Source organism: Petaurus breviceps, unplaced genomic scaffold (assembly GCF_028583685.1).
Source record: "Petaurus breviceps papuanus isolate PSGF00001 unplaced genomic scaffold, PetGlider_PUasm1.0 90925, whole genome shotgun sequence".
Lineage (NCBI taxonomy): Eukaryota > Metazoa > Chordata > Mammalia > Diprotodontia > Petauridae > Petaurus > Petaurus breviceps.
Window position 1 is genome coordinate 26,770,037 of NW_027187380.1, and position 23,011 is coordinate 26,793,047.

At 39.0% G+C, this 23,011-nt stretch overlaps 1 protein-coding gene and 1 long non-coding RNA gene across 3 annotated transcripts in view; one reads left to right on the forward strand and one right to left on the reverse strand.

The window, feature by feature from the left end:
* LOC138152623 (uncharacterized) overlaps window positions 1-23,011 on the reverse strand; it is a 634,969-nt gene that overhangs the window by 287,685 nt on the left and 324,273 nt on the right. The gene's annotated exons all lie outside the window — the stretch shown is intronic.
* NOL11 (nucleolar protein 11) overlaps window positions 1-23,011 on the forward strand; it is a 276,383-nt gene that overhangs the window by 235,050 nt on the left and 18,322 nt on the right. Inside the window, exons 2-10 of one of the 2 annotated variants that reach the window (XM_069076611.1) lie at window positions 6,326-6,479; window positions 11,529-11,642; window positions 11,918-11,974; window positions 13,590-13,738; window positions 16,087-16,144; window positions 16,362-16,503; window positions 18,064-18,252; window positions 20,426-20,502; window positions 22,569-22,692. In XM_069076611.1, the coding sequence (XP_068932712.1) occupies window positions 6,339-6,479; window positions 11,529-11,642; window positions 11,918-11,974; window positions 13,590-13,738; window positions 16,087-16,144; window positions 16,362-16,503; window positions 18,064-18,252; window positions 20,426-20,502; window positions 22,569-22,692 (1,051 nt within the window). In that variant the 5' untranslated portion in view covers window positions 6,326-6,338. Of the gene's footprint in view, window positions 1-6,325; window positions 6,480-11,528; window positions 11,643-11,917; window positions 11,975-13,589; window positions 13,739-16,086; window positions 16,145-16,361; window positions 16,504-18,063; window positions 18,253-20,425; window positions 20,503-22,568; window positions 22,693-23,011 lie in introns of those variants that run through there. The other variant, XM_069076612.1, reaches the window with a different exon arrangement.

Here is a 23,011-nt window from a genome sequence, read left to right on the forward strand (position 1 = left end):
TGACAGACTCTTCATGACCACATTTGGGGTTTTCTTGGCAAAGATATTGGAGTAGTTTTCCATTTCTTCTCCAGCTCATTTTACAGATGAGGAAACTGAGGTAAACAGGGTTAATTGACTTGCCTAGGGTCACACAGCTAGTAAGAGTCTGAGGCCAGACGAACTCATTAAGATGAGTCTTTCTGATTTTAGGCCCCCCACTCTATTCACTATGCCACCTACCTGCCCTGCTTCAGATTACTCATATATAAATGGGGGTAATAATAGCATCTATCTCCCAGGATTTTTGTGAGGATAACATGAGATAATATCTGTAAAAATGTTTTGCAAACCTTAAAGCACAATATAAATGATGACTAGCAATAGTGACACAAAGGTTACTACCCTAGTTAACACCTAATCAATTTGCTCTACTTATACATCAACACCTAATCACAGTCTGTTAATTGGTATAGTTCAGGGATGGGGCCCAAATTTGAGAATTTAGAGAGCCACAGGTGGCTTGGGCCCAGGTTCCCCACCCCTGAATAGTCAATTGACAGTCTGATCCTCTATGATCACATTAATTGAGATGAGGATGTGAATGAAAAACTTCTTCCTCTTTTTTTTCCTTTTTGGAGGGGACAGAGCAGGGCAATTGGGGTTAAGTGACTTGCCCAAGGTCACACTTAAGTGTTAAGTGTCTGAGTCCAGATTTGAACTCCAGGGCTGGTGCTCTATTCACCACCCCACCAAGCTGCCCCTCCCTCTTTCAATTAAAAAAATAATTTATTATTCCACTTAACTTTAAATAATAATAAAACTAAATGAGTTTACAAATATTTATACTTAAATCATTTCTGCATGCAAAATGTCCATAATAGTTAGTTAGCTGTTTCCCAATATATTCCCTTTGCTTCTCTGTTCATTCATTTCTGTGTTTACTATACATTTTTCTGCTTATCTAGCAGTAGACATCATACTACTTTTGTCTCCACTGCACATTACTTTATGGTGGCAGCTAGGTAGCATAGCACCAGACTTGGAGTCAAGAAGACCTGAGTTCACATCCTCCAGACTAGCTTTGTAATTCTAGGCAAGTCACAACCTTTTTGGGCCTCAGCTTCCTCATCTGTAAAATGGGGACAATAATAGCATCTGTCTCACAGGGTTGTTATGAGGATCAAATGAGACAGATAACTTTTAAAGTGCTTTGCAAAGTTCAAAACACTAAATGTTAGCTAATAATGGTAAATTAGAGTTTAAGTATCTCAAATTTAGAAACAAGTTTTGTGAGGCTCAAATGAAATATGAATATAAAGCACTTTGCAAACCTTAAAGAGCTATAGAAAGCCAGTTATCATCACCATCATCATCATCAGTCTCCAACCACCAGGTAGGTTTCCAGTCTGGTGATGACTTCACTTATTTTTTGTTACATTTTAAGTTCCAAACTGTCTCCTTCCCTCCCTCCCTCCCCAGTTGGCCACCATTTTGACATAGATATGGAGAGAGAGACAGAAACAGAGACAGAGGGAGAGAGGGAGGGAGGGAGAGGGAGAGAGAGAAAAAGAGGGAGGGAGAGGCAGAGAGAGGGAGAGAAAGGGAGAAAGAGGTGTAGAGGGAGTGAAGTGCCCACCAGAAATCATACACCAATGCCCCCTAAACCTGCTAGAAGGGGACCCCTACCAGGGTCCCTGGAAACCACCTAAAAGGCCATAATATTGAGGGAACGTTTCACCTGTGTTGCTAGAAACATACCCCAGATACAAGTCTGTTCTTGTTAGGTACCCAAGACTTTACTAGAAATGGTACCCCCCCCCCCCCTTGGAACCACACTCTGTTTGTTAGCAACACCTAGGTCTATAAAAGTGCATCTTACAGAAGACTCAATGCTGTCTTCCTTATTAGGGAGGCAGTCACCTCAGTTAATAAACACTCCTATCAAATTATAATTGGCATTGCTGTCCTGTCATTTCTCGGATGTCCACAACATATTGGAGGTTCCACCAACATAGCCTTTGGCTCTGTATTGACAGCTGGACCAGGCTCCCTGGAGGGCTGGGAGAGCAGTACGACCTAGGGGAGGCCACCGAGTGACATTCCTCGGCCCCTGGCTCATACTGTTTTCCTGAGCAAACCAGAAACCTGAGTCCTTCCCAAATTCTTTCAGTTCAGTTCAATGAGTGTTCTGTGATCTGTTTCTATCGAGTGCTCCTGTAAGGGTAAGAGGCAGAGCTGGATGTGGCATAGATGCCCTTACTGGTTGGTCTCCACGGGACGCCGTCAGAGTACCCTGTTTTCCATTTCTCTATATTTCTATCTGGTAATTATAATTGTCTCTTAATTGTCTCTGTAAACTTTTTGTGTGTTGTGTTGTTTTGTGTATATCCTGTCTCTGGGATATCGGCAGGTAGAAAAGAGGAAACCTTCTTCCTTTTGCCCTGCTGTGTTTTCTGTATATTCTGTCTGTATGTGTAAAGAAATTTTTAAATCTACCATCCTGTAAGACTCAAGAAGGCAGCCAGATTCACCCAAGCGGTAAGAAACGCTGTACCTGCGCTAGAAAGATTAATAATCTCTTAAGGAATGGCTGTTGGCAGAAAACCATTTTTCCTTCTACTCCTTGAACTCCAGCCAAAGTTCTTGAAGTAGAAAGACAAATGGACAGAGAGAGAATGGGAAATTTCTCCCCTAAAATCTATCTAAGGGAAAAGGGGTCACTTCAATGATCAAAGAGAAGTAGGTTTCCAAGCTGCACTTTAGAATAGTACTAACACTTAACCCTTTCCTGGGCCACAGAAAAAGAACTGTACAACATTATTGGGAATATAGATCCAGGTAATTGAATTCATTGTGGTTACTATTTGGCACCAAGAAAAATTATAGTTTATCTACAAAAACTGAAGTTTAAGGTCACCAGATTGGTTATTCAATTGTTTTTATTTCAAAGCCCAAAATTAAGACCATGATTGTTACTGGTAAACAGTTGTATTATGTTGTATGAGAAACAGTTTCTCTTAAAGTCTTGAAGTAGATCTGAAATTTTTAAGGAATGAACACCTAAGAAAAGTTTACTTGGCAAAGGGTCAAAAAGAAAAATCCACAAGGGGCGGCCAGGTAGCACAGCGAGTAAGAGCACTGGCTACAGTGTCGGGATGACCTGGGGATCAAATCCAGGCTCAGATACTCAGCACCACACCCAGAAATAACTGGCTGTGTAACCTTGAGCAAGTTACTTAACCCCGATTGCTTTAAAAAAAAAAAAGAAAAGAAAAATCCACTAAGATTCTCCTCCCTGTAGTCCTACCTCTGACAAGGCTAGGTTATGGTGCCTTCTCACTGTGATCCAGCTCTGACCAGACTAGTGCCACAGTGACAAGTTACAACTGCTAAGATTCTCTTCCCTGTGGTCCCAGTTCTTCTTAGCTAGGGCTTCAGAGCCCTCCCCTGTCATCCAGCTCTGATGGAGCTGAGGAGACAGTAAGAGGTTTGAACCATTAAGACTTTTTTTCTCCCTGTTGTCCTGGCTATAACTGAGCTAGGGCTGCAATGAAGTTAATTTGAGTTAACTTCCTCCAAAAAGAAAAAGGGGGGAAGGCATAGTAGCTACATTGGAGCTACACGGGCTTGTCATCTGCCTACCTGAAAGGTTAAATCCCTGGAATAGAACATTTTTTTCTGAATGACATGGGAACAGTTAGACAAGGGAAAACAAGCTTGTGAAACAAAGGTACAAACACAAGTTAATCATTATCCCATATACTAAGCCTGGGATACATCTGAGCTACTAAAGTAAAATGATATTCTTTCCACAGCCTAGTTTGGTAAAAGGGTACTTGGCCTAGCTCCCACTAGCAATAGTTTTAATCCCCAGGTACCCTGAAGCCCACCCCTCTAAGTAAGCAGAGCCTGAAGTTTCTACTTCAAGTTTCCCAAACTCTCTCCTCAATGCTCCAGGCAAATCGACCACCCCATAACCAGTGTCTGCTACTAGGAAGCATTTATACAAGTTTATTTGGTAGAGCATAAGCTGATAATGTGCTTTGAGTGTGATGAATTTGGAAAAAATGGAGGGTTTTCCCCTGAAATATAGAGTTCACTCTGTACCATGAAACCCCAACTTCAGTACCATCTAAGAGGTTTCTCCCTTGCTGCAAATAATCACTTTGCTTGTTCCAGTGCCAAGGAATTAAAGAAGGTTGCTTAGGTTTCCTGGAAAACAATGGAGCAGGGAGAAAACACCCTGAGTTATCCTGATTGTGTTTCCACAATATTCAAATTGTTTCTTCCTGGCTGCTTGTAATATTCTCTCCTTGATCTGGGAATGCTGGAACCTGGCTATAATATTCCTAGGAGTTTTCTTTTGGGGATCTTTTTCAGGGGGTGATTGGCCTCTATTTTGTCCTCTGGTTCTAAAACATCAGGGCAGTTTTCCTTGAGAATTTCTTGGAGGATGATTTCTAGGTTCTTTCTTTGATCATGGCTTTCAGGTAGTCCAGTAATTTTTAAATTCTCTCTCCTGGATCTATTTTCCAGGTCAGTGGTTTTTCCCATGAGATATTTCACATTGCCTTCTATTCTTTCATTTGTTTGGATCTGTTTAACAGCATCTTGATTTCTCATAAAGTCATTTGCTCCAATCTAATTCTGAAGGAATGATTCTCCTCTGTGAGCTTTTGAGATTCTTTTTTCCATCTGGCAAATTTGGCTTTTTAAGGCATTCTTTTCCTAATTGCCTTTTTGAGCCTCTTTTGCCATTTGAGTTAGTGTGTTTTTTAAGGAGTTATTTTCCTCAGTCAGGCTGTTGACTCTCCTTTCATAATTTTCTTGCATTGTCCTCATTTTTCTTCCCAATTTTTCCTCCATTTCTCTTATCTGCTTCTTAAGGTCCTCTATGGCCTGTAACCAGCTCATATTTTTCTTGGAAGCTTTTGGTGCAGTTCTGACTTCCTCCTGTTCCACGCTTTGCTCCTTTTTGTCCCCAAAATAAGAGTCTAATATTGGACTGCTTTGCTTGGTTTTCTTCCTTTGCCTTCTCATTTTGCCACTCAATCACTTGACTTTTGGGCTTTTTACCACAGTAGGACTCTGCCACCAGACAGGGGAGCTTTGTTCCAAATGCTGGGGTTTTCTCAGGTGCTGGAGGTATTAGTTGGGTGGCCTCTCTGAAGCCTCCACATGCTCTGGCAAGCTGGTCGCATACCGTAGGACCTCCACCCTAGATCACAATCCAGGTCCAAGCAGGTTAAAGCAAGAGCAATTATCCCTCAGACTGGTCGCTTGGTCCCCCTACACTCTGCAGGCCAGGAGCTGAAGCTGCCATGATGGCTGCACCTGCACAGCAACCCTCAGAGGCTTCTTTGCCCTGGGGGCAAAAGCCAGGCACTCCCAACCACTGGGTCCCAAAGTCCATACTTCACTGACCTCTCACTTTGTCCTTAGAATCTATCTGTTGATAATTCTGGAGAAGGACACAGCTGCTGGTGATCTGGAGTTCCTCCAGCTGGTGCTTGGTCAGGCCCGCCCTGGGGCTAAAACCTTGGTGTGGGGCTAGGGTTGGCTCCCAGAGGCTGCACTGGCCCTTGCTGCCGGCCTGCTGGGTTGTCCTCAGCAGGAGGTTAGCTTCTCTGTGTCATTTTGTGAGTTCTGTAGCTCCAAAGTTTGTTTAGAGTCCCCTTTTACATCAATTGGAAGTGGTGGGAGCCAGAGCCACACAGAGGTCCTGCTTCTACTCCGCCATCTTACCTCTTCAGTTTTATATGCATTATTCCCTATACAAGTCTCCCAACAACCTGCTCTGATGGAGAGAAGTAAGGGGTCACTATGCCCATTTTACAGATGAGGAAAATGAGACACAGATAAATAATAGCTGACATTTATAAAATGCATGTGTCAGACACTTCATAAATATTATCTCAATTGATCTTCACAACAACCCTGGGAAGTAGATGTTATTATTATCCCTGTCTTATAGATGAAACTGAGGCAAAAATAAATTAAGTGATTTGCCCCGGGTCACACAATGTTTGAGGCTACATTTGAACTCAGGTCTTCCAGATTCCAAAGCGTAACTGCATTTGAACCCAAGACCTCCTAAGGCTAAAAGGAGGGGCTATCCACTCTGCTAGAAGGCTGGATCAGCAATCCAAGCCCAACTCCTCGGTCTTGCCTAGCCTAAAGGTAGCAAAGGGGTCTGACTTGGGGGAGGGAAAGGGAGGGAAACACTGAGCCTGGAGTGAAAAAAGGCTCCTTCCCCATTCGCTAGGGGTCGTACCATTCGCCACTCGTCCCTCCCCTTTGGCCTTTGCCTCAATTCTCGCGAGAGGGAAGCGGGAACGAAGCCAGTTTCCCCTAAAATGGCGGTCCTGGAAGAGGATTTTACGCTGGGTGGTCTGGGGCCCTGCGCCAGCTTCGATGGGCTGCTGGGTGTCGAGCAAGGACAGAAAGCCGACCTGTTCCTGGTCACTGACCGCGGCAGGACCGTCATCCTCTACAAGGTGAGCGAAGCACGCCGCGGGTGAAGGGGCGGAGCGGCGGCGAGGCGGGCCGAGGACCCTCCGGCTTTCCGCGCCTCGATGGGGCCTCCGGGAAGGCAGCGGAGGGAAGGGTCGTGGGCCTGGGCCGGTTACGAGCCCTGCTCGTCCCCGTGTTCGCAGCCGGGACCGTGGCGCCGGGTGCCCCTTGCTGGGGGCCAGGGCTCCACCGGACCGGCTCCACGCGGGCTCCACGCTTCTGTCATCCTCCCAGTGTTTCCCCTTTTTCTGTGCTACCTTTTCCCCACCCCGGGTTTCCAGTGACTGAGTTCGTAGTCCGGCCAAAGCAACCTAGTCAATAACAAGAAGTAATTAAGGGATTACGATGTACCAGGCACTGTGCTAAGTCCAGGAGAATATGTTAAAGTGCTTACTATGTGTCAGACACTGTTATGTTAACAGGAATCTATTAAAGCACTTAGTGTATGCCAGGAACTGTGGTATATCAACAAGAAACTATTAAAAGAATTTAGTTTGTGTCAAACACTGCTATATCCACAAGAATCTATTAAAACACTTACTGTGTGCCAGGCACTGTTCTTAGTCAACAAGAATCTATTAAAACACTATATGCTGAGATCTCTGCAAAGCAATGGAGATACTAAAGGTTTGACTATCTATCTCCTTTCCCCACCCCCAAGCCCATTACCTTTGTCCAGAAAGAAATTATCTCCAGGAAAGCCAGGCAATGCTCTCTGCTACCAGGTTGGACCAAAATTCACCTCCAGTTACTGTTAAATTCCTTTGATCCTGATCATTCCCCTTAATTAAATGAGATAATATTTGCAAATTGATTATCACAGTGCCTCGCCCATAGAAAGTCTTTAATAAATGCTTATTTCTTTCCTCCTTTCCTTCCCAGTGGATGAGCCACCCTGCTTCCTAATCCCTTCCCCCTCTATCCTCTTTAATGCTAGTGCCTTCTTTCTGAAATTCTCTGCAGTTTGTCGTGTGTGTATCTTGTTTGTACACAGTTGTTTGCATGTTGTCTTCCCATTAGATTGTGAGTTCCCCTTGGCAGGGACTGTTTGCTTTCCATTGTATCCTGTGATGATTAGCATAGTGCCTGGTACCCAGTAGACACTTTAATAAGTGATCTTTTTTCAGAGGGCAGAATTTGATACACATTTTCAGATGGGGCCAGAATGTGGGTCTTGCTTTGACAGTGCTGAGCAAACTGCTGTTCTTGCAGGATGAAAGGATTCAAAGTCAGGTAATGCTTTTTGTATTATTAGTACTTGGATAAGAATTTTCAGTCCAGCCTCAAGCTCTTAGAAGAAAAAACAGACAATCAACAAGCATTTATTAAGTCCTTATTATATGCCAGGCACTGTGCTAAGTATGTATAGAGATACAAAGGTTGGCAAAAACGGCCTCTGCCCTCAAAGAACTTACATTCTCATGGGAAGATGACATGTAAATAACTATGTACATACAAGATGTACAACTGTAGTTGCAAAATGGGATTGGGGGAAAGACCAGGAAATCTTAACCTTTTCAGAAGGCAGGATTTGAGCTGAGTTTTGAAATTAAGGCAGGAGATTGAGGTGAGGCAAGAAAGCAGTACATGTATGGGAGAAAGTAAGTGAAAAGAAACCGAGTCAGGAGTTAAAGTATCTTTATTTGAGGGAATATCAAGTAGTCCATTGTCCCTGAATTAAACAGTATGTGAAGGGGATTAGGAAGACTAGAAAGGGATGTGTCCAGGTGGTTAAAGGCTGTAAAAACCAACAGAAGATTTTATATTTGATCCTGCTGATGATAGGGAGCCACTTGTGTTTTTTGACTGGGTGACCTGGTCAGGGCAGTGCATTGGGAAAATTACTTCGAGGGCTGAGTGAAGAATGAACAGTATGTATAGAGACTTGAGGCAAGGAAACCAACATTTCAGTAGTCCAGACAAGGTGGAGAGGAGGCCTGCAGTAAAGCTATGTGAATGGAAATAAGGAAGCATACATGAGACTTGTTATGAGGGTAGAAACTTGATAACAGATTGGATATGTGAGATGAGTGAGTATGACACCGAAGTTGAGATCCAGGTGGTGCCCTCCACAGTAATAGAGAAACTGACAAGAATGAGGAAGGAAACCTTTGAGGGCAAATGAGTTTTGTTTTAGACATGTTCTATAGGAGATCTAGTTTGAGATGTCTAATAGGTGATTGTGGTGATCCTAGATTAGAGATTAGGACTGGATAAATAGATTTGAGACTCATTTGCCTAATTTAACACATAGGAACTGATGAGATTATCAAATGAGGTAATATAGGGGGAAAAGAGAAGAGGTCCCAGGATAGATCTTTGTTTAGGGGAACACCCACAGTTAGTGGACACTTGTGACCTCAAGGAAGATCCAACAAAGAAGGCTGAGAGGAACAGTAGGTCGAGTCAGAGGAGAAATAGGAAAGAGTAATGTTATGAAAACCTAGAGAACAGAGAATATACAGGACAAAAGGGGGAACAATAGTTTTCAGAAACAGCAGAGAAGAAGGATGAGGACTGAGAAAAGGGCATTAGGTTTGGCAATTAAGAGATAGATAACTTTGGAGAGAACAATTTCAGGTGAACAGTGAAGCTGGGAGCTGCTGAGAAGAGGGGAATCTGAGGCACTGATTATAGATGACCTTCCCAGGGAATTTATCCAGGAAAGGAAAGGGAGGCATAGTACAGTAGCTGTTGGGGATGATCTGATCAAGTGAGTTATTTTAAGAATGGGAGAGACATGGAAATATTTGTAGGCAGCTGGGAATCATTCACTAGAGAAGGAAAAACTGAAGAATTGTGAGAGGAGTAGGGATGACAGGAAGGGCCATTTACTGGGAGAAGATGGGATGAAATGGGAAAATTCTGTGTGTACAAAAAAATTATAGGAATTGTAAACAAGGATGACTAAACAAATTATTACCCCTTGAAAAATTAATTCAAAGAAAGCTAGAAAGATTTAGGTGAACAGCTACAGAGTGAAGTGAGCCAAACCAGAACTATTTTATGACTACCACACTGTAAAGGAAAACAACATGGAGAGAGTTAAGAATTGATGTGATGCAGTGACCAATCACAATTCCAAAGACTGATGATAAAACATGCTTCCCACCTCTCAGTGGAGAGGTGATCAAGTTATGAGTACAGAGACATTTTCAGACGGAACAAATGGTACAGGCTTTTTTTGTTTATTTGCCACTACTTATTTGTTATAAAATTGGGTTTTTATTGAAGGGGAGAGAGTGATTTTTTTTTTTTAGAAAAAGGCAGGGAAAACATCAATAAAGCATTTTTTAAATACAAAAACAAGAAAAAAAGTTAAGAGTCCATAGAAGGTCATATTTTATGCAGTAGATTTATGGTTTCATGTATAACCCCCCTCTTATTGCCTTATTTGTATATGCAAATGTTCTTGTTTGTTGATGATTTTTTAAGTCACAGTAAAATATTTTTACAAAGGGAAGTGGGGAGCCAGAGCTGTAATCTGGAGACCTGAAAGGATTCTTTTGAGCATGTTGAACATATCCAACTTTAAATGATTCTATCCTGAAAGATTTTATACAGATTTAGAAGGCCTATAGGAAAAAATAACTTTTGACCAGAAAATTGAACATATGTTTTCCAGTTTCCTTTATCTTTTGAAAGGTATAATTTATGTTTCCTTTATGTTTACTTGTTATGCCACCTGAAAAAGTTAGCACAGATTTTCATCCTTACCTTCTATGGCCACAGAATCTGTCATCTTGATTAAAAAAGAAAAGGGTAGGTTTTGAAAATGGCATGATCTGCTTAAGGATCTACTATTGTAGCCTCTTATTCTAGGTGTTTTTAGTTTGTGCATGTGCACACGTACGCGCTCATGCATGTGTGTGTGGGTGTGTGTGTGTTTTAAAACATGGCTTCACTTTCCACTGATTCCTTTCCCCATCACTTAAGTACAGTTAGGAAAAATCAATCAACAGATTGGCCGTCCCTGGAAATGTAAGCCTCATTCTGGAGGAAGGAACCATGCTCCATAGGCAGTTCTCTGAGATCAGAATTGGTCATTCACTGCACTGGCAAGCATTCTTTTTTTTAATATTACTGTGATTATTTGGGTATTGTGCTTGCTTTGCTGTGAATTATTTCATACCAATCTTCCCAAATTTCTCCCTGTTACATTTGTATGACACAATTGTTCAGCCATTCTCTTAATTAATGGGAACTCACTTTTATTCCATTTCTTTACTACCTCAAAAAATTCTTCAATAAATATTTTTATCTATATGAGATCTTTCCCTCTGTTTTTGACTTCCATCAGTAACATGGTTACTAGTGATTTTATCCAGAGGTTTAGAAACTTTTGGGGGGATTTGGGAGGCTGAGTGAATTCTGCTGCTGAATGGTATAACTATCTATAGCTATAGAAGGGAAGGGATAAACATTTATAGAGCAGCTAAAATATGCCAGGCACTGGGCCAAGCCCTTTACAATATCATTTGTTCCTAACAATAACCATGTGAGGTAGATGCTGTTTTTATTTCCATTTTACAGTTGAGGAAACTGAGGCAAACAGGTGAAGTGACTTGACCAGGGTCACACAGCTAGTATAGTAAGTATCTGAGGCCACATTTGAACTCATGTCTTTCTGAGTGTATATTGTACTATATCAGTTGCCTCTATGTAAGTACTGTTTTGGATAGAAAAAAATAAAATGTATCACTTATTTTTTTTTTTTTTGCTTTTTGGAGGGCAATTGGGGTTAAGTAACTTGCGCAAGGTCACAAGGCTAGTTTTGTGTGTGTGTGTGTGTGTGTTAAGTGTCTGAGGCCAGATCCAAACTCAGATCCTTCTGACTCGGGGCCAGTGCTCTACTCACCTAGCTGCCCATCACTGTATTCTTTAAACTTAGTCTAGCATGGATCAGATTGAAGGCTTACTCTTTTGTTACTATTACTAGTTTCTGATTTATTTTGTTGATTATAAATATTTTTGCTTTGGAATTTTTGATTCTAATGGTATCAAGTATTGTGTGTTTGTTTTTATTTAATTAGGTTTCAGATCAGAAACCATTGGGTTACTGGTCAGTGAAGCAAGGCCAGACTATAACATGTCCAGCTGTGTGCAACTTTCAAACTGGCGAGTATGTTGTTGTCCATGATGATAAGGTGGGATTTTTTACATTGATTTGTGTTAGTGGATCCTTCATAAGTTGTTTCCTACTTTAAATCAACAACTTCTATTATAGCTAATATGCCTCAAAGAAATTTTAGGAAGATTCTTTTAACATTGCCTCAGAGTCTTAAAATTTAATGTACTTATTGCTAATGACATGCTACTTAAGTAAATACTATTTTAACTGTTAAGATACATGCTGATTCATACATTTATGCTGTAGTTTTCTAGTGAATAGTATTCAATTATAATTTTTTTCCTATTTTAGGTTTTGAAAATATGGAAAAATGAAGACATGAATTTGGATAAAGTGTTCAAAGCAACCGTAAGTTGAAGGATTAATGGCATAGATATAATTGGGCTGTTTGGATAATAGCTCTATTATTTGTTTATACTTTAACCTATTCATACTTTAAACTTCTCTAAGATTTTTGGGACAGTTGTGTATGAGTTAACAACAGGACTGTCTTATTTCAAGAGAAACCAAAAATATAAATAGATTCAAAAAAGGTTTTTTAAAAATGTAGATTTTGGGATGGAGCAAAGAGGAACTGAGACATATCGATTTCTTATGTGAGCAACTTCTGGAGTAGAAGCTCTCCACTGATAACAGCTCAGCCTGGGGCACTTAAGGTTGAATGAGTTGCTCACTGTGTTTCAGAGGCAAGACTTGACTCCTGTCTTCTGACTCCAAGGCCAGCTCTCTGCCTCTCATATATGTGGATCCATGATGTGTTATGCAGGTAAAGGTAGAAAAGTTTCAAAATATTGTACTGGGTAGATCATTGGTTTAGTTTATCCAGACATTTATTTAACTTTTAAATTAAGAGAGACTATGTGGTGTAATGGAAAGACTAGAGGACAAGGAGTCATGACCTACCTTGGATTGTAGGCCGTACCTTGCCATTGAGTCACTTGGGCAAATCACTGAACTTGTCTTCTATTTATTCAGCTGTAAAATGAAAGGATTGGATCATATGAGCTCTGTGGTTCCTTTTTGCTCTAAAAATTGCATGGTTTGAAATATTAATGGTTGAATTTAGACATGTGAGTTATGTGAATTAACTGTCTTTGCAAGGATTTTCTGCTTCGATAAATATTTATTTTTTGAGTAAGTGAACATAGTTATTAATTCACATTTGCTATAAACTGATTCTGTTACTACTACTTGTGGGTTGACTTTGTCCCCTCCAGAGTAAAGTTCTAGACCCAGCTTTTTGCTGATAATTAGCAGTATAACCTTAGGCAAGTTACAAAATTTCATTTGACTTTGATTATTTAACCATAAAATGAAGGAATATGGCTAGAAGATGGCTTAAGATAAGTGAAACAGGAGGCCAGGTAGCACAGCGAGTAAGAGCACTGGCTCCAGTGTCAGGATGACCTGGAGATCGAATCCCGGGCTCAGACACTTAACACCCACCCAGAAACACCTGGCCCTGTAACCTTGAGCAAGTTACTTAATCCCAATTGCTTAGGGGCGGCCAGGTGGCTCAGCGAGTAAGCGCACCGGCCCCAGTGTCAGGATGACCTGGGGATCAAATCCGGGCTCAGATACTCAGCATCACACCCAGAAATAACTGGCCGTGTAACCTTGAGCAAGTTACTTAATCCCGATTGCTTAAAAAAAAAAAAAGATAAGTGAAACAGCTCTAACTAAATATGGGATTCTTTGTGTTCTTTTTGTGCAATTATGGGAGTTTTTTTTTTTTAAGCAGTTCTTTATAAAGGAATTTGACTTGTTTAATTCCTGTTGTTCTTTACCGGTTATGGGGTTGTAACTACTCAATTAAAGTTGAAGTGAAGTCATAAGCTGACAAAACTAATTAGTAATCATACTGAAATTTCAGTAAGCACTATTGGTTAATTTTGAAATAGTTTTGTATTCTCCACTGTAAACTCAGTTAGAATGAAATTAAAACACATTGTTTCTCCTGCAGCTGTCTGCTGATGTATACAGTTTACATTCAATACAAAATACTGAACCACTTGTGTTGTTCAGAGAAGGTGCTGTTCAAAGGCTAGATGCTTTGCTTGCAGAACCCCAACAAAAAATTGAAGCTGTAATTTCAGATGAAGAAGTTATTAAGTAAGTTGCCGCACATCCAAACTACTTTTAACCAAATCAGATACACTTCAACAACTGTTCTGAAAGACATCTTTTATTCCCCATATTAAAATCTTATTTCTCTCAGTATATTGGCCATCATTTTGAATCTTTAGTTTTGTCACCTTCAACATTTCCATTTCCTCACACCTGCAACCACACAGAATAGGTTCTTTTGTAGAGGTTTGATAACCTGGTACTATACATATTATCCAAACATAAGCTTCCTAGTGCTGTTTAGCTCAAATGCAGGACTCTTGTGTATTTTCAGAGTTCTTCAGAAGAATTCTGCCTCACAGCATCTGGTGACTATTCACAAATGAAACTTGGTGAAACTAGAGGAATAAGCCTTGACCTGAGCTAGAAAAGTTACCAGACATTGACATCTGGGGGAAGTGGTTTCAAACTAGCCTTGAATCCTCTTAATGTGATTCTAAGACCTCTACTGTCAAGTAGTAGAGAGAACAGATGGGAAAAAGACAAGTCTATCTACAAGATTGTGGTGATGAGTGCAGCCTCCCTTTATGCCTGAGATTTAGCAATGCAGTTCAGTCATTAACCACTTTTTTTGTTTTGTCACTCAGATTTTCAATCAATGCCAGTGTTACAAAGTATTATTACTATAAAATAATTTGACGTCAGAGCTTGTAACAAATTCTCTTGGCATGTTATAAATGGTAGCATGTTTTTATTTTAGAAGTGATAAATGGATATTTAGAGACAGAGACAGATGGGTTCTGGTATATTAGAGATACATATACTTCAGACCTTCATCCAACCTGCTGTTCTCCTTCAGAGAGAGAGAGACAGAGAGAGAGAGTGTGTGTGTGTGTACACATATAAATGTATAAATAACATGTATATAAATAATTCAAAATCGAAAATAAACCATCTGTCCCTTTATTTCAGTCATACCTCAGATCTTACTCACTTTTCATATAGAAAGTAGTATAATAAAGGAGAAAGGCTTCGATTGTGAGTTAGAGAGCTGAGTTCAGATCTCACCTCTGTCACTACTTATGTGACCCGGGGCAAGCTTACTTCTCTGTCTTCTGTTTCTTCATTAGTAAAATGAGGAAATTGGACTATATGGCTCTTAAGATGCCTTCCAGCATAATTGCCAAAGCATATATTCTTCATTCTTCATGTATGAACCCCAGATACTATAAGAGAACAGATTGCTTTCACTTTCAAGATGTAAAAATAGGTGGTGTTGGGTGGCTAGGAGGCACAGTGAATAGAGGCCCTGGAGTCAGGAGGACCTGAGTTCAAATCCAGCCTCAGACACTTGACACACTTACTAGCCATGTGACTTTGGGCAAGTCACTTAACCCCAGTTGCCCTCCAAAAAGAAAAAAAAAATAGGTGGTGGTATCTATATTGTGGATAGAATGAAAAGGAAAAGAGAACCCAATCAGGATTTAGAGGAGCCTTCACTGTACATAATTGTTGTAAATTGAAAGTTGTAGGTTAAAGTAAATGCAAAATCTTCTTGTTACATGGATAATATGGACAGTAATGACTCCTTAGGCTAATTTTGTTAGTGCTGATTTCAGAATTTTTGCCATTAGTAAAGAGACAATAGAAAGAGCATTAGCTTAGAAATCAGACGTCCTACATTCTAGTCCTCAATATTCTGCTAACTAGTATAACTGGACAAGTCATAGGATAATAGAGTTTGAAGGGATCTTTGTGGTAATATAGCCTAACCTAGATCCTTCATTTTACAGGTGAGGAAACTGAACCAGAAAGGTTAAGTGAATTCACTTAACTCAAACTTAAACTTAAGCTGTGTGCTCAGCAACACAGAGATATTAAGGGATAGAGGCAGAATTTTAACCTAGCTCCTTTAAGTCTAAAACCAGTACTTTTTTTTCAGTAGAAAGGCTAACGTACCTTTATCTTGTCTTAAGATTCTCTTATCTTAGTTTTCTGTGACACTCATAAAAGGATTGGATTAGATAAAGGTCTTTTTCATTTCTAGTTCTTTAAATTCTGTTATACAATATTGAAATAAAAGTTTACATGTATATTAACATGCATTTTAACATTTTTAGCTTTATACCAATATCTAGTTTTTCTTAAGCAATTACCATTTAATTTACTGTGCTTTAATGAATGCATGTATTTCTTTAAAATGGCCATTTTAGGGGCAGCCAGGTGGCGCAGTGAGTAAGAGTGCCAGCCCCAGCATTGGGAGACCGGAATCGGTTCTGGCCTCAGATACTTGGCACCCACACAAAATAACTGGCCATGTAACCTTGAGCAAGTTACTTAACCCCAATTGCTTAAAAAAATAAAATAAAATAAAATTGCCATTTTATTTTCAGATGGGCGAAACTTTTCATGGACTCTAATGAACCTGTTTTAATATTTGTTACAGAAAAGGTAAGTGTGTCCTTGGTGGTTTCTTGGCCCATTTTGTCAATTGCAAAGGAACCTAAAGAGAGATTTAGCTTGATAGTAGACAAAAGTATTGTATTTGATTCTTTGAATTAACATATAGTTTGTATGAACTACTTATAGCTTAAAATACAGTTTTAAATGTAATTTGTTAAACTTTTGATGTTTCTATTAATGAAACAATATTATCTTTCTCTTGTAGCATGGAAATTATTTTGTGTATGTGCAAGTATTTAACCCACATAATTTACACAAATATACACTTTTATGTGGAGAAGAAGAAACATATTCACTGAGTTTTGCTGCATGTGTGAAAGAAAGATTAGTCACTTTGCTATGTTTGAGTAAGTTATTTTCTAAATTTTCAAGCTAAAAACTTTTTTCTTTTTAAAAAATTTAGACCTTTTGTTACTTCACATTCTCTTCTGAACACATCCCTTTCTTTATAACAGAGATTCAAAAAGAAAGAGAAAGTTATCAACAAAATTACCATTATATACTAGGAACTAGGTATAGAAAGACAAAAACTGCCTTACTTCTCTTCTTCCTCTGCCCTTTGCCCCTTCAGGGAGCTTATTTGCTAAAGGGGAAGCAACATGAAGAAAAAGAGCAGTTTAGCAAAACTTAGCAACCATGTCTAACAGGATATACAACATTCTATACCCTCCATCTTCCTTAGGTTCTCAGAAGCTATGCCAGTAGGGTACAAGTAATAGTACTAGATCATGCTACAATGGAAGGGCTTTAGGTATGGAACAATTGGGCTGAAAAGTGAGTGCATTTTATTTTTGTCATCTGAGGGACCAACTATCTAAGTTTAAATAAACTTGTTATTAGAAAGCCAGTCCCAGCAATTCAGAGTGAAATTTTGTTATACATAGAGCAGTTCTCAGCTTTATTGGTAGAAGATACATTCTAATGAAATTATCCATATTTCAAAGTATTGTAAAGAAATACAGTGAGAGAGTATAGGTTAAATTTATGACAATGGAATTTGTATATGTTGTTATTGGTTGTTGTTCAGTTGTGTCCAACTCTTTTTGACCCGATTTGAGATTCTCTTGGCAAAGACATTAGAGTGGTTTGCCATTTCCTTCTTCAGCTCATTTTAAAGATTAGGAAACTGAGACAAACAGGGTTAAGCATTTGCATAGGGTTACACAGCTAAGTAAGTGTCTGAGGTCACATTTGAACTCAGAAAGATGAGTCTTCCTGATTTGAGGCTGGTACTTTATCCACTGTGCCACCTAACTGCCTGGTATATGTTATACCTTTTAGGGAATCCTCATAAGAGTCCGTTTTATGTAGCTTAGGTACACAATTTAGATAACTTTAAATGGTTATTTTAAATGGCTTGTTTTTATTATATGTCTATCTGCATACATGGCATTATTGGTCTTATTTGTGATTTCTTGGATACTGAGTCCCTGGTCAGGAGCTTAGCCTCTAGTGAATTAGCATTGTTCTCATTGGTGAAACCTAATCCTCTTTGCTATCAGGTAGAAAGCAAGGACTGGTAGGACTTTCTTGTCTTTGTGTTAAAAATTTTGCTAGTGTATCAACCAAAAGTTTGATTAAAAAAACAAAACAAAATGGGGCAACTAGGTGGTGCACCAGCCCTGGAGTCAGGAGGACCTGAGTTCAAATCTGGCCTCAGACACTTGGCACACTTACTAGCTGTGTGATCTTGGGCAAGTCACTTAACCCTAATTGCCTTGCCTTGCCTTCCCCCCTCCAAAACAAAACTGTCATGTTACTGGACCTGAAATTTTATGAATTACTTATTTTGGTTAAATTGTATTGGTAAATTCTTACCTGAAATTGTTAAAAGGGAAGGAACTCTTCCCCCACCCCCTTCCCAGTAATCTAGTAATTAACCCAGAAACCATTTTTGTTTCCAATAGGCTGTAATGGATGTATATATGAAACCCTGATACCATTAAATCAAGGTAAACTTGAGGAGAAGCAAGTACTGGTCACATCCCTCTTACTAAAGACTTATGTATCTGGCAATGTTCTAAAGGGTCTTTCATTTGCCATCCTTGATAAGGATCATGTAGCAGTCATGGGAACTTCACTCAAGGCTTTTAAAGGTAACGGTATCCAGTCTGTCACCACATTCTATTCCTTCAAAATGTCTTCTGTAAATGAAAAGACTGAGAAGGATACTATTCACATCCCCACTATTACCTGGATTATGTCACACCTGGATTTTTTCAGATGAGTGGTCTCCTAATTTATCTTTCTCCATATGTCTTCCTAAGACACTTTAAAAAGAAAACACATCTCTGGCTTGCTCAGAAACCTTAAGTAATTCCTCATTGTCTATATTAGTTTTCCTTCACATATCTTGAGATACTGATGCTTCTGATCCCACACTTTCCTTTAGCTTCTGTGGCATTTGATATGTCATGAGGGAGGTGAGGTCCATTGCTTCTAGACCCAGTAAACTTCTCATTGGGCAGGTTTGCACAGGTAGGAACTTGAAATTTGAGTGATTATTCCTTAGCAATTTGGAATATAAAGTTCCTGTAGCTTAGCAATAGAAGAGGACTGTTTTTTGTTACCAACCATCACTCTTAGAAACATCATGTTATCGAATTGTTTCGGGGCTGAGGATGTCAGTGGTTTGGGTGAAATTTTATTCTGTAGGTTCTCTGTAATATTTAAGGAACCTTATATTTTGGTCACAACCTGAATTTTACTTGTACTTCCCAATGGGGACTTCCTGCTTCAGCAGTCAGGTTAGTCTCACTGTTATCTACACCTCTTTCTTCCCTCCCACAATAATTCTTTGCTCATTTTTTTTTTTATTTCTGTACCTTTGTTCATACCCTTCTACCCATCTAAGTACTACATTTTCTTCAAGGGCAAACAAGTTTGTCTTTCAGTTGCCTACACACTCTCCTTTCTGTGATATATTTATGTTTTTAACATTTATTTTGTCACTTTAATAGAAGCTTGGGTTTAGAGTTGCACAGGACTTCAGAGGTCCTTTAATCCAAGCCCCTCATTTTTCAGATAAGGAAACTGAGGCTTAGACAGATTAAGTGAATTTCCCAAGGTCACCTACTGGCAAAACTGGGATTGAAACACTGGTCCTGATTTGTACTGTACTGATTAGTACTTAGCTGCATTTAATTCAGCATATCCAAAACAGGACTTATTCTTTTCCCCAGATTGGGAAAAATTCCCCTTCTAAACTTCCCCATTGTTGTGAAGAGTACCCAGTCATTCAGGTTCATGACCTTGGTGTTACCCTCAGGTTCTCACTTTACGCACATATCCAACCCACTGCCACATCTTCTTGTTTCTGTTTGCACAGCAACTTTTATGTACTTCCACTTCTCTCTGCTTACATAGTGACCACTCTAGTTGAGGCTCTCATGATATTTTGCTTGACTCTTGCCTGCCTCAGGTCTTCTACTATTCCAGTCCATCCTCTAAAGTGATTTTCCTAAAGTGCAAATCTGATTATGTCAACACTCTTTTTCTCCTATCTCACTTCCTGCCTCCCCTCCCCCAACCCCTGCTCAGTAATCTCCAGTGGCTCCATGGAGGTTCTCTAGTATCAAATAAAAACTGCTCTGTTTGTTATTTAAAACTCTCCATAATCTCTCCCCTTCCTACCTTTCCATTTTTATGCTTGACTTTCCTCACAGATATAGTCTAGTCATCCAGTTCTACTTGCTGTTCCTCACACACTCCATCTCCCATTTCCTATTCCTCTATGTCTGGAATGCTCTCCCTCCTCACTCTTAGAATCTTTGGTTTCCTTTAAGAATCAGCTTAAATCACCCAGGGTATTAATGCCTTCCCCTCTAAAGTTATCTCCATGACTATTTTGTCATGTCACTTCCATTAGAATGTAAACTCTTTGAGGCCAGAGGCTATTTTTACTTTTTCTTTCTGTCTCTAGCACTTAGCACAGAGTCTGACACGTAATAATTGTTAAATAGATGCTGTTGAGTGGGTGGACATTTTATATTTGTTTTAAGCCCCAGAATGCTGATGAGAAACATATGATGCTTGATATTTTTAGAATTACTAAATAACTAAAATCAAATTCATGTATATTTTTATATGTGTGCATATATATAAATGTGTGTGTGTATCTCAAACTAATATGGGATTAAGATTTAGGACAGAACTGTTGATACAAGTTTGGAAAAATTAAAAATAATTCTTTGTTTTTACTGTAACGTTTAGGGGCACTGAACATTTGTACTTATACTTTTATTTTAACACCATATTTCTGCTTCATAGAAAGCATCTCTGTTTGGAATACAAAGTTCCAAACATTGCAAACTTCAAAGGAATTATCCCAGGGGACCAGTGGTCAGGTAAGTCATTTTGTAATCTTTTCTGGTTCATTGAAAAAAAAGTTTAGTCTGATAGCATGCCTATAACAAGCAGTATGGTCTAATAGAGATAAAAGGTCAGCCTTAGAGTAAAGAAGACTTGAATTTAAGTCCTATCTGACATGCTAGTTTTCTGACCAGTGGGTAAGTCATTTAGCCTGTAACTGTCTCAAGCAACTCTAGAGACAAATTATTAATCTACATATCTGCAGTTTCCACATAGGAGTTCATCAACACTGGAAATTACAAATCCTGACTCCTTAAAATTCCCTACACTTACTCATTACTTTGGATTACTTGGATGTTATTTGGATACTGCCATTTCATTAATGCAATTCCTTGAATGATATAGCTCACAGTTTATCCATACCTTCTAATCTGGTGGTGAGTTTCTTCAGCTTGATTAGGTTGGCCCTTGGAAGAGCAGCATAATCTGTTTCTAGAACTCTATTTAGAACATTTCCAGCATGATAAAATCTTCCAGGGTGTTCCTTCTTCTCACCTTCAAATCACAATGAGGCATCAGAGTAGGAACTTGCTTGTGACAAGGAAATCTTGAGCTACTGACAAGTTATATATAATATAACAAAAGTTATATTCCATACAAAGAGAGGTATAGATAGGGGATGCATTTGCTTGATAGGGTTTTGTAACATTTTATGAAATTGTTTGTCACAGTGATGGATCAGTCCAGTTGAAGCTTTGTGTTTTTGTTTTCATTGAGTTGACCCATTACCACAGTAGTATATTTGCTTCCTGGTATGAAGTTTAAAATTTAAGATATCAAAAAAGAATTAATTTACTAAGAGTATTAATCATGGCAGGAAAAGTTTGTGATTTGGCTTTAGAAATAGAAAGCCAAACAGAAATACAAGGCACAAATTTGCTTATTGGAATCCTATTACAGGTTTAAGTCTAGATGTTATACAGAGAACTTTATCTTTTAAAAATTTTTATTATTTATTTATTTATTTTGCTTTTTTGGAGGGTGAAGGCAGGGCATTTGGGGTTAAGTGACTTGCCCAAGGTCACATGGCTAGTAAGTGCTAAGTGTCTGAGGCCAGATTTGAACTCAGGTCCTCCTGACTCCAGGGCCGGTGCTCTATTCACTGTGCCACCTAGCCGCCCCCTTTATCTTTTAAATTAAGCTAACCTGTGATTTGAACTTCTGGATCTTTTTTATTGTAAACTACAGCATAAGACTGTTATTTTGCTCTTTGGTGAACTTAAACATTTTTCCTTTTCTCCTCAATAACTTAAAAGTTTTTATGGAACCAAGTAAAGGGCTAGACAGAAATATTAAAATTATAACATTTGAATGGTAAGAATAACATAGGAATAACCCTTGTAATTGAAGAAAGAGACCAGAACTTCTATGAATATAATTTTGAAACTACCCTTAAAAATAATTGAACTACTTACATTAGATTTTGCATGAGTCAGAGGTATTGTGCATTCCTAAGGTTATATCATCTGTGTGTTGACATTGTGCTATATTCTCAACCACTGCTTATTACACAGCACAGTGGATTTCACTGTATTCTGAAATATAATAGAAATGGAGAAAGGCAGAAGGAGAGTCATCCTATGTGGCACCATACAGATATGTCATAGTAAATTGCTTGCATTTATATAGCACTTTAAAATTTATACAGTGCTTTACATATACTAAATCCTCACAAAAACTTTATGAGGAAAGTACCCTTATCATTCCCATTTTACAGATGTGTAAACTGAGGCTTACACAACTAGTGAGTATTTGCAGCAGGATTCAATCTCAGGCCTTCCTCACTCTTCTGGACAGAGCTTGATATTTTCCATGTACCTAACTGCCTCTTTCATGTAAAACGTGTCCAAGCTTTGCCTTGTCTTCCTCCTAGAGCATCTTTTATGCCCAGTACAGAGCCATGCACATACTTGATACTTAGTAAATATTTATCAAACTAAATTGACTTGTCAGGCTTTATTGAATTAAAATTTAAGAGAGGAATAATGAAATTGCAAAAAAAGATTTTGTTTTTAATGTGTTTTTTTTTTTTATTTTATAGCTCTGGTGTTATGGAGGGAAATTGTTTATGCTGCATGGAAAGTTTTTGACTGTGATTCCATTTAAATGTGAAATATCATCATTAGCAGCTGCTCTGGGAAAACTAAAGAATATTCAGACTCCAGGTATGAGTTATTTTATCAATGTAAACATGCATTTTTCTTGCTCCCACTCTAATATACTGGCTCCCATAGTTTTCCTATAGGCCATGCTTCTGCCTTTGATATTTGCTGAACTTTCAGGGAATGCTATCCTAGAAAAGCCAGTGTCCAGGGACAGTAGGAAAAGGTAGATACTGACTCTGTGGTTGTCTCTTGGACCTCATCTAATTGCAGAATTATATTCCTGAGTTATGGACTTTGACTGTACATAATTTGATGTATCATTCTTTGAGGAAAAGATACCAAAAGGAACTTTAAGGTCTCTATGAATTGTTGGGGGGTT